This window comes from Orcinus orca, chromosome 3 (genome assembly GCF_937001465.1).
Source record: "Orcinus orca chromosome 3, mOrcOrc1.1, whole genome shotgun sequence".
Taxonomy (NCBI): domain Eukaryota; kingdom Metazoa; phylum Chordata; class Mammalia; order Artiodactyla; family Delphinidae; genus Orcinus; species Orcinus orca.
The window spans coordinates 151,515,043-151,532,151 of NC_064561.1; the positions used below are offsets into that span (position 1 = coordinate 151,515,043).

The window sequence follows — 17,109 nt, forward strand, 5'->3', positions numbered from 1 at the left end:
TTGAAATGCTTCATGGGCACCAGGGGCAAAAGGATGGTCTGATGCAAGGTAGGTCCGGTGATTCATAGATCTTCACTTTAATGCACTGCTGGTACAGTTCCTTGATATTTACGTGACCGTGTTTCCAATGTATGCTCTTTAACAGTGAGTATATGGGACTTCCCTCGTGGTGCAGTGGTTGAGAATCCGCCTGCTAATGCAGGGGATATGGGTTCGAGCCCTGGTCCAGGAAGATCCCACATGCCCCGGAGCAACAAAGCCCGTGCGCCACGACTACTGAGCCTGCGCTCTAGAGCCTGCGAGCCACAACTACTGAGCCTGCATGCCACAACTACTGAAACCTGCGCGCCTAGAGCCTGTGCTCCACAACAAGAGAAGCCACCGTGATGAGAAGCCCGCGCACGGCAACGAAGAGTAGCCCCCACTCACCTCAACTAAAGAAAGCCTGCGGGCAGCAGCGAAGACCCAATGCAGCCAAATATAAATAAATAAATAAGCAAATTTATTAAAAAAACAGTGATGGGGATATATGTATAGCTGAATCACTTTGTATAAAGCAGAAACTAACACACCATTGTAAAGCAATTATACTCCAATAAAGATGTTAAAAAAAAAGTGAGCATATGAGTGAAGTGCACTGATGGTATGTATTTAAATATACATATAGATGTAATAAGTTACTTGTACTCGTAAAGAAATTAGTTTCACTCTCTTTTTCTCCTTCTTCAGCTTCTACTAGTATGAACCTGCTTCTTGGGAGAAAATGTGGCTTGCCAGAAAGACCATCAGACAAATCTTGTCTCAAATGTAGGCTTTACTGTTTGCTATCTGAGTTATACTCTTAAGCTTCAATTTTCTTATTTAAAGGGTAATGAAACCTTCCTTATAGGGTCGATGAAATCAAGATATATAAAATACACACTGCAGCATCTTGAACACATATAGGATTCCACACCCTCCTCACCCATGGGCAGTAAGTCCAGAAGGAACCTAATTAATAATTACCAGGGAGATTACCAACTATATGACATTAGATTCTTATGAGTCTGTGAAGATAGTTACTGGGGAACCTAGGGCTATTTTACTGGTCTAAGTTTATATGATCTAAAATGAGAATGTACAGGCTTATCAAAGTATCAAGACCCTTTTCTTTAGACTGAAATTATATCAACTAGCATTGCGATAGTGATGGTACAGTTCACGCAATGGGAAAGGCCAGTTGACAGTTGCATTACTATAACTTTGATTAGGCAAACAGTGAAACCAGTTATGTTAATAAATGCTTTTATTGTCAAAAATTCTTTCAAAACCTGTGGTCCAATGCAGGGTGAAATGAAGAGGGCACCTCATTTGTGAAAACATCAGGAAGAACTTGGCAGAACATTTAGCACTTAGAGTCAGTAGAGGTTAGCGGCTTCTCCCATCAAAACTAAAGTGGGGAAACCTCAAAATGGGAAGTAGCCTTTCAACACTGTCCAAACACAGGAAGTAACCTCTCAGTTCACAGGGGAAATTGAGCAACTCTCTTGAATTGTATAAAACAGACCCACGAAAATGGACGTACTTAATGTTTGCTCTGAAGTGTGTCTAAAACTGCCACTTACTTTTCCCCCAGAATAGACCCTATGTTTTTAGGTAGCAGGTTGAGAAACACATATTTTAACAGGATGGGCACATACATAAATGAATCCGTGCAATACAAGGTGATGAGGCACCTCAGAATCATTCTTGACTATTTCTTCCTTCTCACTACCTCCCACACCCAATTAGTCAACAAGTTCTGTGGAACATACTTCGAGTTAGACACCCCTTCACTCTGTTCTACTGTCAGTGCAGAGCCAAGCCCTCCGTATCTTTTACTCCTTATCTTCTGTCTGGTATATTTGCTTATTGGGATATAATTCACACAGCATAAAACTCACTCTTTTAAAATGTATAATTCCGTGATTTTAAAAATATTCACATGAGTGTGAAGCCATCACCACTATCTACAGAAATCCTGTAACCCTTAGCAGTCACTCCCTATTTTCCACAGCCTTCTAGGTCCTGGAAACAACTAATCTACTTTCTGTCTCCATGAATTTACCTCTTCTAGACACTTTATGTAAATAGAATCATACAACAAGTGGCTTTTTGTTTCTGACTTCTTCACTTAGCACAATGTTTTCAAGGTTCACCCATGTTGTGGCATGTATCAGTACTTTATTCCTTTTCATGGATGAGTAATATTCTATGGCTGTACTGCATTTTGTTTATGCATTCATCAGTTCATGGATATTTGAGTTGTTTCACTTTGGGGCTATTATAAATAATGCTGCTATGAACATTCGTAAAGAAGTTTTTATATGGACACATGTCTCCATGTCTTTTGAGACTATACCTAAGAGCAGAATTACTGAGTCATATGGTAACTCTTTGCTTAACATTTTGGGGAACTACCAAACTGTTTTCAAAAACAGCTGCACCATTTTACATTCCCACCAACAATGTAGGAAAGTTTTAATTTCTCCACAACTTCAGCAACACTTCTTACTGTCCAACTTTTTACTTACAGCTATCTGAAAGGTTACAAAATGGTATCTCATTGTGGCTTTGATTTTTATTTCTCTAATAACTAATAATATTGAGCATCTTTTCATGTGCCTTTTGGCCATATGTATTTCTTCTTTGGAGTAATGTCCTTTACACATTTTCTTAATTTGGTTTCTTGTTTTTTTGTTATTGAGTTGTAAGAGTTCTTTACATATTTTAGTTACTAGACCCTTATCAGATATATAATTTACAAATATTTTCTCCCATTCTATAGGTCATTTTTCACTTTCTTGATAGTGTCCTTTCATGGACAAAAGTTTTTAGTTTAGATGAAGTCCAATATATCTAATTTTTTTGTTCTTCCCTTGCTTTTGGTGTCATAGCTAAGAATCCACTGTCAAATCCAAGGTCATGAAAATTTAGCCCTATATTTTATCAAAGAGTTTCATAGCTCTTTTTAGGTCTTCATTCATTTTGAGTTAATTTTGTATATGGTCTGAGGTAGGAGTCCAACTTCATTCTTTTGTCTATGGATATACAGTTGTCCTAGTACCATTTGTTAAAGAAACTTTTTTTTTTTTCGGTACGCGGGCCTCTCAGTGTTGTGGCCTCTCCCGTTGCGGAGCACAGGCTCCGGACACGCATGCTCAGCTGCCGTGGCTCACCGGCCCAGCCGCTCCGCGGCATGTGGGATCTTCCCGGACCGGGGCACAAACCCATGTCCCCTGCATCGGCAGGCGGACTCTCAACCACTGCGCCACCAGGGAAGCCCTAAGGAGACTTCTATTTACCCATTGAATTGTCTCAACATCCTTGTTGAAAATCCTCATCTTAGGAGGAAAACTTTTTTTATTCCTTTACCATTAAATGTGATTTTGTTGTGGGTTTTTCATAAATTCTCTTTATCATGTTGGAGAAGTTCCCTTCTACTCCTATTTTGTTAAGTATTTATATCATGAAATGGTGCATCTCACCTGCATCTACAGAGATGGTTGCGGGCTTTCTGTCCTTTATTGTTTTAATATGATATATTGCTTTAACTGATGTTCATATGTTGAACCAACCTTGCATTCCTGGAATAAACCCTCATTTGGCCATGGTATGTACTCCTTTTTATATGTTGTCAGATTCAGTTTACTAGTATTTTCTTGAGGAACTTTGTATCTATACTAATAAGGGATATTGTTCTGTAGCTTTCTTTTCTTGTTATATCTTTCTCTGGTTTTCATGTCAGAGTAATACTGGCCTCCTAGAGTGAGTTGGAACATGTTCCCTCCTCTTCAATTTTTGGGAAAATTTTGTGAAGGATTGGAAGGACTCCATCTATGTCACCTTACCCTCCTACTAGTAAACATTTGTATAAGTAACCATTTGTGTTTGTTTGGGGTGTCTTTCCAGTGTTTCTTTCATGCAAATATAAGAAATACAAATATATGTTCTTATGACTGGATGGATGAAAAGAGAGAAGAAAGATGAAACAGTTATCCACAAGTCTTTCAGTGTAAGAAATCTTTGATTCTTACAGTCAAAACTACCCTTGCCAATTCTCCCCATTCCACCCTGTCAATTATCCCTAATATATATGTCAAAACCGCAACGCTTATTAAATTCAGTCTGCCTGTTCTTTTCCTGTACCCTGTGATTGGTCTTACTTTAAAGTGACGATTATGAACCTCAAGTGGGCCTTTAAATGGTAATCACACTACTTTGCCTAGTCCATTCAATTCTTCATCCTGACTATTTCACACTTCTTTTTCTAAACCTTTTTCCACAAATTCACTCTCTGGTAATAACCTTCTTCTCTACCTCCCTGAGAAAACTGAACCAAAAGAGAGAGCTTCCACATACCCTCACTGAACCAATGTATTTTCTCTCCGGTTAGTGTGTTGCTTCTTTATAGTCCTAACTCAGTAGCTAGAAATTCTACCTCACGTTTCTCTACTAGAGTCCTGAAGAGAAGAAAGATAACTTTGGACTCATACTGAGTCTTTTTTGATCTCTAGAATCCCTGAGATGCTTATCAGAGAACATTGGTTCAGAATACTCTCAGGCAGGCATTCTAAACAAGAAAGGAGCCTCTGCCCCAACCTCAGCCCTGGAACTAAACTGGTGTCTTTTGGAGCAATGGGATGGATGTGAAGATGGGTGAGTTGATGCTAACAAGATTTTTGTGTGTGTGTGTGTGCTTTAAATATTTGTTTGGGGAAGGGGGGTCACACACTTATACTCAATTAAGAGAAACATTTATACAGTCCAGGTCTTTTATTTTCTTTACACCCATTATGCCATGAATTCATAGGGAATGGGCTCCAACAGTTCAGGCTCCTTTCCATTGGTTCTCACGAAGTGTGCTTCTCTGGGTGGGGCAGGCTGGCGCTTCAGTTGAACCCAAATACCTTTCTCTTTGGCTTCCTTCTTTTCCTGATTATTTTCCTTCACCCATTTCAGGAAGCTATCTCGGCTCTTAGAGTGCTTAATATGCTTGATACGCACATTAATTCTCTTGGCAAGAATCTTGCCCTTAACTTGTTTGTTTACAATGATGCCAACAGCATGCTGGGTAACATTGTAGACTCTCCCAGTTTTGCCATGGTAACATTTGTGGGGCATTCCTTTTGGAACAGCGCCCATTCCCTTGATATCTACAATATCACCTTTCTTGTAGATTTGCATGTATGTGGCCAAAGGAACAACTCCATGTTTTCTAAAAGGCCTAGAGAACATGTAGCGGGTGCCCCTCCTCTTTCCCTCTGTGTTGGTCATTTTGGCGAATTACGGGAAGATGGTGGTTCCAGCTGAAAAGCCTAACAAGATTTTAAGTGGCAGGAACAGAGCTCTCTCTTAGCCCCATAAGGCTTAGTAGAATCAATACTGGGCTTAACCAGTGTTTGTCTTGCATGTCTATGCCCTATGACATTCCTCTCTTATTTGTCTTGTCATGAATCTTTCTTTACTGGTTTTTACTTAATATTGATAAATTGGGATGCTAGGGATAGGTAGGGGGTGCAGTGGGGAAAGCTGGTGCGTATAACTTAGACTGAAAAAATCCAGGAATTCTTACACTGACTTGTTGATAACTATTTCATACTTACTTTCCCCCTCATAGTTTCAAGATCTACTATCTCACATTTGTTCTTAATCAACTGCTTTCTTATTTCATTGAAAAAATGGAACCAATTTTAAAGGACTTCCACACACTCCCACTGTGCAACGATGCACCTACCAGCATCTAAGCCCAAATACTCTGTCTTACCCTTTGTTACCACAGGTGAACTCTGCGTGTTACTGAGGCCAACTCCTCCAACTGTTGACCAAATTCCATCTTGTTCACTCACATTTAGAACCTGCAGAGCCAGCGTTCATTACCCTTAAAAACTCTGCTTAGAAACAGTCCTGCACTCAGTGAGATCACATCCCCACTCTCTTTTACCATTAAGCATTGCATGGTGGAGTGATTATGTGACCCTTGTTCCAGCAGAGATATTTAAGTGTTTCCCCAAACGAGTACATTTCCAAGACCCAATGATTCTCTGCATTTGGGCCCAAGGTAGGTACTCAGAGCATTTTGCAGAATGAATAACATTCAAAGACACAACCCCAGATCCCAGGGTTCAACTCCAGCCAGAGAGTTTCTAACTCTCTCAGGAAAAGTTTTGCCTAGCGTTTGATTCATTATTGATGAATGCCCCCAATAAAGTATGTTGATTAGGCCTATTTCAAGAAGAAAGCTTATTATCCTTTTAAATCCAATAGGTTCCCCACACCTTATACCAGAGGAACTTTTTTCCACTCTCATAACAACTAAGCACTCTGCTGAGTGATACGCCCCCTTGGTTAAAAAAAGAAAAGATAAAATTGACCCTCTACTTACCCTAAGTTTCTTCAGCAAGAGTATAAAAAATATGATGCTGCCCATAAATAAAATTGAATTTCTAAAACGTTTTATATTCTATGTGAAAGCATCTTTCAAAAATATATGGGAAAAAGATGCCACTCATGATTTAAGCTCCCAGGTAATGAAAGGAGCTATTGAGCCTAATTCTTCTAGGATAAATTCAAGACATTAAGGCAGTATTTCTCATGAATTAGTGGCAACATTAGGTCATTGAAAAAACTTTTCCATGTGTCCCAGCCTCTGTCATCTGCCCTCTTTTTTCACTTCTCTTTCAACCCAAAAAAATTCCCCCATGTCAATTTTCAGGCATATTTTCCAGATACCCTTAACCCCAATATTTATCTCTCATGACACCTGAAATTACAACTTGAACAATTTATTCTTTGCTTCAAACCATCCTCCCCCAGGCTGGACAACTTCAAAGTCCTACTTGAAAGAATACTGACTATGTAGAGGGAAAGAGAAAAGAAAGGTAAGGAAAAGATATAAGAAAGAAATTAAGCATATTAGCCTTTCAGTCTGTGTCAGGGCTGAGCCAGTGATACCAACATTCCTGGATCTCAAAGCTCCCACTCTGGCCTTACAAGCTCCTCCAGCCCATTCTGCTGCCATGAGTAAATAGGTCATCTCCTGTCTTTGTATAGTGACAGATGGTAACTAGACTTATCATGGTGACGATTTTGAAATGTATAGAATATCGAATCACTATGTTGTACACCAGGAACTAACATAGTGTTATAGGTCAATTATACTTCAAGAACAAACAAACAAAAGAACTCATAGAAAAAGAGATCAGATTTATGGTTACCAGAGTCAGGGGATGGGGGAGGAGGAATTGAATGAAGGCAGTCAAAAGGTACAAACTTCGTGTTATAAGATAAATAAGTATCAGGCATGTGATGTACAATGTGATTAATATAATTAACACTGCTGTGTGTTATATATGAAAGTCATTAAAAGAGTAAATTCTAAGAGTTCTCATCACAAGAAAAAACAGTTTTTTTCTTTTTCTTTTATTTTGTATCTTTAGGAGATGATGGATGTTTGCTAAACTTGTGATAATCTTTTCATAATGTATATAAGTCAAATAATTATGTTGTACACCTTAAACTTATACAGTGCCTTATGTCAATTATGTCTCAATAAAACTGGAATAAAAAAAGGTTAAAAGTTGGGACTTCCCTGGCGGTTCAGTGGTTAAGAGTCCGTGCTTCCACTGCAGGGGACACAGGTTCGATCTCTGGACGTAGAACTAACATCCCGCATGCCACACAGCACGGCCGGAAAAAAAAAAAGGTTAAAACTTGAAAGGTCATCTACTTTACAAGGGGTTTCTTGACTGCAGTATCACCGCTGCCATCTCCAAGGCTGCAGTGGTCCGATCAAGTGGGCGAAGCGGCAGCATGGGAACAGAGAGGTTACTGCTAACTCCTTCTACAAAGGCAGAGTGGACTGTATATTCCATCTTCCCAAAGAGTAGGAGTATGTTCCTTCTGGAAGGGCACTATGACAAGTGTCAACAGATGTTTCCTTACTTGAGCCCTTCACTTTGCTTTAAGGATAACTACAAGCAGAGGTTCTTAGGAGGAATACAAGCACACACAGCACCAAGGTATTTTGGTCCTTCGTGCAACAGCTGTAGCCACTTCACTCTTCTTCTTCCCCTCATCAGATTTTCCCAGAACCCAATTTGTATCTGATGTTGGAAAATCTGCCAAGGCAGCAGAATTTAAAAGCCTAGGTGGTTTCCTACCCCCGTGATACTGTGAGCCAATTGTTGATGTTGTAATGTGGGCACAAAGGAGTTGATGTTGTGTCTCCTGGGGCCCTTGAATGCTGGAGGAAGATTTTCAGAAATGCAGGCGGGGACATCCCTGGTGGTGCAGTGGTTAAGAATCTGCCTGCCAATACAGGGGACATGGGTTCGAGCCCTGGTCCAGGAAGATCCCACATGCCACAGAGCAACTAAGCCCGTGCGCCACAACTACTGAGCCTGTGCTCTAGAGCTTGTGAGCCACAACTACTGAGCCCGCGTGCCACAACTACTGACGGCCATGCGCCTACAGACTGTGCTCTGCAACAAGAGAAGCCACCGTAATGAGAAGCCCGTGCACGGCAACAAAGAGTAGCCCCTGCTTGCTGCAACTAGAGACAGCCCACGTGCAGCAACGAAGACCCAATGCAGCCAATAAATAAGTAAATAAATAAATAATAAGTTCTTTAAAAAGAAAAATGCAGGCACATAAGCCTTTTTCTAGGCACTTTATTCAAAATTCTTAGGGGCTGCATGGAGCCCCTGTGTTTGTCCTGTATGATAAATTGAAGAAAGCCATCTAGATGCTGTCTAACTAGAAATGGAAACCAAGGGAATCACGTAGAGTACTCATCATACTTACCATATGAACCACTGGCCTTTGAGAAATTTCTGGTGTCTTTTTATCCAAGGCAGGTTGCTAGGGAAAGCTCTAGAAACAAGAATCAATTATGATCACACCCAACCACTGGCTCTGATGCTTCTACATGCTGACTATTTCAGTTTAGGCAGGGAAAGAATAACTGTAATTTGGGGTCTAGATATAAGGCAGCTCAGCCAATTGGATTTAAAGATAATCTGATTGAAATACTATTCTGTAAGACCTCAAATTACGTTCAAGTATTTATCTTGACAAATTATGTTTTCCATTTGAACTTAAGTCCTACATACCATTTTGCACGATTGAATATTTTCAGTTATGCTCTACATTGGACATTCTGTTGTAGAAAAATAAATACACAGAACACACTTTAGAAAACATCTATTGAAAAGGAAAGCACAAGTTATGAAAGAAAAGCTACCTTACCTGTCACCTCACACTGGTCAGAATGGCTATTCTCAAAAAGACAAGAAATAACAGGTGCTGGTGAGGATGTGGAAAAAATTGGTGCAGCCACTATGAAGAACAGTATGGAAAATTCCTTTAAAAACTAAAAGTAGAGCTACCTTATGATCCAGCAATCCCACTCCTAGGCATATATCCAGAAAAGATGAAAACTCTAATTCGAAAAGGTACATTCACCCCAATGTTCATAACAGCAGTATTTACAATAGCCAAGACATGCAACCTAAGTGTCCACCAACAGATGAATGGATAAAGAAGATGTGGTGTATATATATATATATATATATATATATACACAATGGAATATTACTCAACCATAGAAAAATGAAGTATTGCCATATGCAGCAACATGGATGGACTTAGAGAATATCATACTAAGTGAAGTAAGTCAGACAAAGACAAACATTACATGATATCACTTATATGTGGAATCTAAAAAATGGTACAAATGAATCTATATACGAAACAAAAACAGACTCACAGACTTATGAAACAAACTTATGGTTACCAAAGGGGAAAAGGAAAGAGGGATGAATTAGGAGTATGGTATTAACAGATACAAACTACTGTACATATAATAGATAAGCTACAAGGATTTACTGTATAACACAGAAAACTATATTCAATATCTTATAATAACCTATAATGGAAAATAATCTGAATATATATGTATATATGTATATATATATGAATCACTTTGCTGTACACCTGAAACTAACACAATATTGTAAATTAACTATACTTCAATCAATAAATAAAATATTATGAAATGCAAAAGGAGAAAAAGAATAAAGAAAAGAAACGCTACTTTACTTACCATTTTGCCTATAGTTGACCTTGGATGAGAGAACTCTTTCTTATTTCTCTCTTGGCTCTTCCAAATGAGAAAATATATGTGAAAGTATCCATTCAGGTGCCTGGCACATTGCCAGAAATAAATAAATACTCTTTTCCCTTAAGCGTTATCTCCTCAGCTCACCGAGCATTGCTATGGAACATAATAAAACCCAGAGTAAGGTACAAAAATAGCAACCTTTGGAACACTAACTAGAAATTATGAGTAGTAAACCATACACGGATGACTTGAAATAATTGATGTTACTCCACCTAACGTCTATTTAGTAACTGGATCAGAGACTGCTTCTGGTCCCTTTATGTTCGTTCTCCCCTTGTTATATAGTAATGGAACTCTGATGTTGAACTGGACACACTATGACTTGAAATAAAGACTACATGTCATAATCTCCCTTGCAGTTAGGTGAGGCCATATTGCTAACTTCTGGCCAAAGTGATATTAGCAAAGGTGGTGTGTGCAACTTCCTGGAAGAGACCTATTCCAGCCCCTCCCCCTAAACACAACAAAACCCCAAGCCTCTCTTTCCCTGCTCTCTCAAGCCATTTTTGGACCAGCTGGAAAGCCTGCCCAGGTCTTTTTTCCCCCAGAAAGCTTCATTACGTATTCTGATACTCTCTTGATACGTGTATGCATCATCAGTTTTGATGTCCAAACCAAATTTTGGGGTGGAGGTCCATTTATGAGGGCATATAAATACATAATGGAGCTTTCTGAGGATCTCCTTTTTTGGGGGGTATCTACATGTTTAGCAAGATCCCAGGAGGTTTCATAACCACTAAAACTTGGGAAGCACTACTGTGAAGTGTACAAATTATACAGAAGAGCAAAACAATAGTAAGCTAACATGGCACAGTCAAAAAGAAGAAAAAAGGAGCAAGAAAATCTTCTGGTCTCTCAATCTAGGTGTCAAATGTTTGCTGAGAAGTTAATATGAGCTGTCTTATAGGCCTCAGGAGATAACAGTGAACATAATGGAGAAAACTCCTGCCCTCACGGGGCTTATGCTTCATATGAGTGTGAAGACATTACAATGCAATTGAGAATTTTCAGTGGAAGTGTTGAGTGGGAAGGATGCTTGCCTCTGTCACTTGGTCAGAGACCTACCTTTATTGTCCTCTCAACATAATAAAAATAACAAGAGTTATAGTCAACCTTTTTTGAGTATTTATCAATATAATATGCCAGGCAGTGTACTTGGCACTTCATATGTATTACCAAGCATTCTAATATAGGCATATACACCTGTATGTTTTTCCCTTTTGACGCATTTGGGTGTAATTAAAAAAAAAAAGCACTGCATCCAAATTCAGAATATTTGGACTCATTTCCTGATTTGACCATGTGCTTAACTTTCCTCACTCTCAATTTCATTAAATAGAAATATTGTCTATATACTGTCTTTCCAAAGTCATGGAGAAGACCAACTGACTTCTCACATGCTAAGCACTTAGGACAGCACTTAGCACATAGAAAAGACTTGACAAATACCAGTCATGATTACTGTGCCTAGTCAATCTTTTATTGTTAAATAATAAAGGTAAGTAAAAAGACATTGCATTGTAAATTTGGCTTCATGGCATGGATTTCACGGAGTACTAAGTTTTTCTCCCTGTTAGTTTAAACTTTTCTTGAGTAGAAACCACAAAATATAACTTACACTCAAACTATCTTTATCTTATTTATTGTACCATTGATTATGAAGCTAAGATTGAGGACTTTATTGCCTCATGTTCCATTTTTTAAAAGCTGAGTTTATCACTCTTTTAGAGGCAGAAATCCAAATGTAGTTTTTTGCTACATAAATATCTGTTAGTAAAAAATATGAAAGAGTATTTAATTTGCATAGCATCTTCCAGTTCTAGGCCAAAATATTTTAAACAAACCTCTTAGAATATCAGTCATTATTAGTTATTATTACCAGTGTATTTAGAACTACACCATTATTTTTAAGCACCTTCAAAGAACCACATTGCATAGATGCAGTAACATCATTTACTTAAGCATGCTGGGTTTTTCTAGTCCTTTATAAACAAGGTGAGATTATACATCTTATTCAAAGATATATACATCAAAAAAGTTACAGATAGTTTATTTTTACTTTTTAAATAAGCAATCAAATTGCCTTCCCAAAAGACTGCGATAATTTATACTCTCACCAGCAGTGGAAATGCTTTTCTAGCCAACACCTCTATTAACATTAATTTTTAAAACTGTCATTGGTTGAATGACAGTTGAATTATTTGTAAATTTTAGCTATGTACGTTTGCCTCCAGCCCCTAGAAACAAAAATAACTGACCTCTAAATACATCTACTTTTTAGCCTCTATATTTAATATGTATTAAGTTGTTTAAAGAAAATTTTTCCAATTAACTAAAGAGATAATTTTAATTATACAAAGTTTAATATGTCAGCCCTAGATTAGAGTTGGATGGATGTGGTTTTAAATATCTATATTGTCATTGATGTGTTAGCATTCAAAAGATCCAGAAGGTGGCAGTATAATGATGTTTTCCCTAAATTTTAGAGAAAAATTTAAGCAGGAAAATCTGAAAATATAGATTCTTCCCATTTTTATTTTCTCTTTTCTTAAAATGTTGCAAGATCACTAGATGTAAGGCACTAAGGAATGTGTAGAGGAGACCTCACACAGGAAAGAGAAGTCATAATGGGTGGAACGCACAGCAGACAGGGAATTTGAGGACTCCCACTTCAAATTTCAGCCCTTTGGGCCAGGACTCTCTAAATCTACACTTTCCTGTAGGTGAAATCATCTAGCAACACCCTCCCCTCAAGACTATTACGAAGACTAAATGAGATAAGATATATAAACCCGTGCAGCACTGAGAATGTAATGAGCATTTTGGTTTTAATTTTTAAAATCCTCCTCTGTTAGAGATATCTACTGAAATATGCGTGGTTGAAATAATATGGCATCTTGGGGCTTCCCTGGTGGCGCAGTGGTTGAGAGTCCGCCTGCCGATGCAGGGGACTCGGGTTTGTGCCCCGGGAAGACCCCACATGCCGCGGAGCGGCTGGGCCCGTGAGCCATGGCCGCTGAGCCTGCGCGTGCGGAGCCTGTGCTCCCCAACGGGAGAGGCCACAACAGAGAGAGGCCCGCATACCGCAAAAAATAAATAAAATAAAATAAAATAAAATAAATAATATGGCATCTTAAATTTGCTTTTAAATGCTTTTTTAAAAAAGAAAAATGTTGAGATTAAAAAAAGATTGACAAGTTATTGATAATTTTTGGAGTTGCTATGATAAGATTAAGGGGATTTGTGATACTACTCTATTTGTTTATATGTTTTAAAACTGCCATGTGTATACACCATGTGTGTATACCTCAGTCTGGCTGAGATTCAGAGACTGGGTTGCAGGGCGGCAGCAGCGGACGCAGAGAGGGCAGGTAGAACGCTACTGCAGTGGTGCAGTGGTCCACATAGGAGGTGATGGTGGCTTAGATGGGACTAGTGCGAGTGGAGATCTTAGAGAAGTGGATGGACTTAGAATGTTGTGGAGATAAAATTGACAAGACTTCTTGGTGATTTGGGATGGAGGGAGGTGGAGGGAAGACACTGCCAGAAGTCCTGGGTTTGGGCATTATTATAATTAAGGGAGTGGGCTATGGAGGAGGGTTGCAAGTTTGGGAAGGGTTGTCTTTTGCCCATGATAAGTTTGAGATTTCTATCAGGCATGCTATGGAAATGTTAAGTAAACAACTGGATGGAGTTCACAACACAGGTCAGGACTAGAAATGTAGATTGTGGGGAGCGGGTGGCGGGGGCGGGGGGGACTTTGCAGGCAAAGTCATGTAGATAACACTCACAGTCAGGGGACTGAGTGATGTCACCAAAGGAATGAAGAAATAGAGAGGAAACCTCAGGATAGATGTGCAGAGACTGAGCAAAGGAGAAGCCAGCAGAGGATTGATCTCCCCGTCTGTATAATAGGACTCTCTTAGGGCTATTGGAAGGAGTATATAGGCTTTTTGTATGTAACACCCCTTGTGGCACATAGTAGGGCTTCAATAGCCATTATTCCTCTTTGCCCCATTCGTTTTTCACAGAGGGCCTCTCCTCCTACTTCCCTGGGGAAAGCAGAAAACAAAGGCCATCAGGTGGCAATACCATCAACTTCCAGTTTCCCCCACAATTCAAACCTACCTGCAAGTCTATCATTCACTCCCTCTTCCTTCCAGTGTCCCAAGAAGACAAATTCCCTTTTCTTTTCAAAGTTCATTTTTCCCAGCTGCCAATTCTATCCCTCCTACCTCTTCTGGGACATTGTCCTACCAATTATGACATTCTGTCTTATACTTTCTATTCTTTCCCCTTTACAGATTCTTCCTCTCTGTAACTCTGTAAGCATGAGTTCATTCCATCTTAAAAAAAAAAAAGCCTTCCTTATTTCTTTTAGTGATTTTTCTCTAAAAAGTGCTGCTCAATTTTCATTGTGCGTATGAGATACAAAATGAACTTATTTACAAAACAGAAATAGACCCACAGGCATAGAAAACAAACTTATGGTTACCAAAGGGGAAAGGGGGAGAGGGATAAATTAGGAGGTTGGGATTAACATATACATATACTACTATATATAAAACAGATAAATAACAAGGACCTAGTGCATAGCACAGGGAACTATACTCAATATTTTGTAATAACTTATAATGGAATAGAAACTGAAAAGAATATATATATATACATATATATGTATATATATATCACTTTGCTGTACTTCAGAAACTAACACAACATTGTAAGTCAACTATATTTCAATTTAAAAAAATCAACTGACCATAAATGTAAAAACAAATTTATTGTGCATATGAAATATCAAGGGATATTGTTAGCATGCAGATTTCGATTCATTAGGTAGAAGGGTTGCAGAGTTGAGGTTCTGCTGAATGCTGATGCTGATACCCCTGGTCCACAGGCCACACTTCGAGTAGTGGTTCTCAACCTTGACTGTGTGTCATTATCACCTAGAGAGCTTTAAAGAATGCCGATATCTGGGTGCCACTCCCAGAGATCTCTGTATCTTTGACACAGGCTGTGGGCTCAGCATCAGGATTTTAAAAAATCTCCCCTGATGATTCTAATATGCAGACAATATTGAGAACTCCTGCTATCCAGAGGGTAGAATTATGAGGGACTTTCTACACCATATATTTCTATATTGTTTGAACTTTTTGTCAAATATTATGTTACCCTGGACTTAAAAAAAAAAAAAAAGAATTAGAAGAAGAATGAAGATGGGACTTCCCTGGCGGTCCAGTGGTTAAGACTCCACATTTCCAGTGCTTCCACTGTAGAGGACATGGGTTGGGTCCCTGGTCAGGGAACTAAGATCCCACATGCCATGCAGCACAGCCAAAAAAAATAAAGAAGAAGAAGAATGAGGAGGAGAAGGAAAAGGAAGGGAGAAGAGAAGAAAAAAGGGGGGAGGGTGAGGAAGGAAAAATTTTCTTGATCCAGTAAGTACAGCACTTTCCTTTAAAATCAAATTTCTTGAAGTGTCCACTTCTTCACTTTCCATTCACATCTCAACCCTCCCCAGTCTGGCTTCTGTGCCCTTTTCTCCCTAAAGCTGTACTGACAAAAACCACACAACGCAACGGGTCACGTCTCAGTTCTTACCTTACTAATCTTTGGCCAATGTTGCAAGAGGTCCCAGGAACCTAAAGCAATATCCCAGCACACACCATATCATTAATGATTTTTTTCTTCTTTCTTGTGGGCTACAAATGAGAATAGTAAATTATGAATGATTCCTCATTGTCATTAAGCAAGGAACAGAGCTGACACCTGGCAACAGATGAAATATGCATGCATGCAAAGCTCTTGTTAAAAAAATATCTCGACAAGCCTCTTAGATAGCCTCATCCACCAGAGGGCAGACAGAAGCAAGAAGAACTACAATCCTGCAGCCTGTGGAACAAAAACCACATTCACAGAAAGCTAGACAAGATGAAAAGGCAGAGGGCTATGTACCAGATGAAGGAACAAGATAAAACCCCAGAAGAACAACTAAATGATGTGGAGATAGACAACCTTCCAGAAAAAGAATTCAGAATAATGATAGTGAAGATGATCCAGGACCTCGGAAAAAGAATGGAGGGAAAGATCGAGAAGATGCAAGAGATGTTTAACAAAGACCTACAAGAATTAAAGAACAAACAAACAGAGATGAACAATACAATAACTGAAATGAAAAATACACTAGAAGGAATCAATAGCAGAATAACTGAGGCAGAAGAATGGATAAGTGACCTGGAAGACAGAATGGTGGAATTCACCGCTGTGGAACAGAATAAAGAAAAAAGAATGAAAAGAAATGAAGACAGCCTAAGAGACCTCTGGAAAAACATTAAATGCAACAACATTAGCATTATAGGGGTCCCAGAAGGAGAAGAGAGAGAGAAAGGACCCAAGAAAATATTTGAAGAGATTATAGTCGAAAACTTCCCTAATGTGGGAAAGGAAATAGCCATCCAAGTCCAGGAAACGCAGAGTCCCAAACAGGATAAACCCAAGGAGAAACATGCTGAGACACATAGTAATCAAATTGGCAAAAATTAAGGACAAAGAAAAACTACTGAAAGCAGCAAGGGAAAAATGACAACATACGAGGGAACTCCCATAAGATTAACAGCTGATTTCTCAGCAGAAACTCTACAAGCCAGAAGGGAGTGGCATGACATATTTAAAGTGAAGAAAGGGAAGAACCTATGACCAAGATTACTCTATCCAGCAAGGATCTCATTCAGATTCGATGGAGAAATCAAAAGCTTTACAGACAAGCAAAAGCTAAGAGAATTCAGCACCACCAAACCAGCTCTACAACAAATGCTAAAGGAACTTCTCTAAGTGGGAAACACAAGAGAAGAAAAAGATCTACAAAAACAAACCCAAAACAATTAAGAAAATGGTCATAGGAACAT

The 17,109-nt window shown here is 38.9% G+C and overlaps 1 protein-coding gene and 1 long non-coding RNA gene across 2 annotated transcripts; both read right to left on the reverse strand.

The window, feature by feature from the left end:
• Positions 1 to 4,776: 4,776 nt before the first annotated feature.
• LOC101286944 (60S ribosomal protein L21-like) lies at positions 4,777 to 5,310 on the reverse strand. The gene has a single exon (XM_033421208.2). The coding sequence runs from the start codon at positions 5,293 to 5,295 to the stop codon at positions 4,813 to 4,815; it is 483 nt and encodes a 160-aa protein (XP_033277099.1). The 5' UTR covers positions 5,296 to 5,310; the 3' UTR covers positions 4,777 to 4,812.
• Positions 5,311 to 7,462: 2,152 nt separating this feature from the next.
• LOC125964041 (uncharacterized) lies at positions 7,463 to 16,014 on the reverse strand. Its single transcript, XR_007476559.1, has 3 exons — positions 15,806 to 16,014; positions 10,124 to 10,294; positions 7,463 to 8,892 (listed from the first exon to the last, which is right to left on the reverse strand). It is a non-coding gene; the product is annotated as an uncharacterized LOC125964041 (long non-coding RNA).
• Positions 16,015 to 17,109: the final 1,095 nt, after the last annotated feature.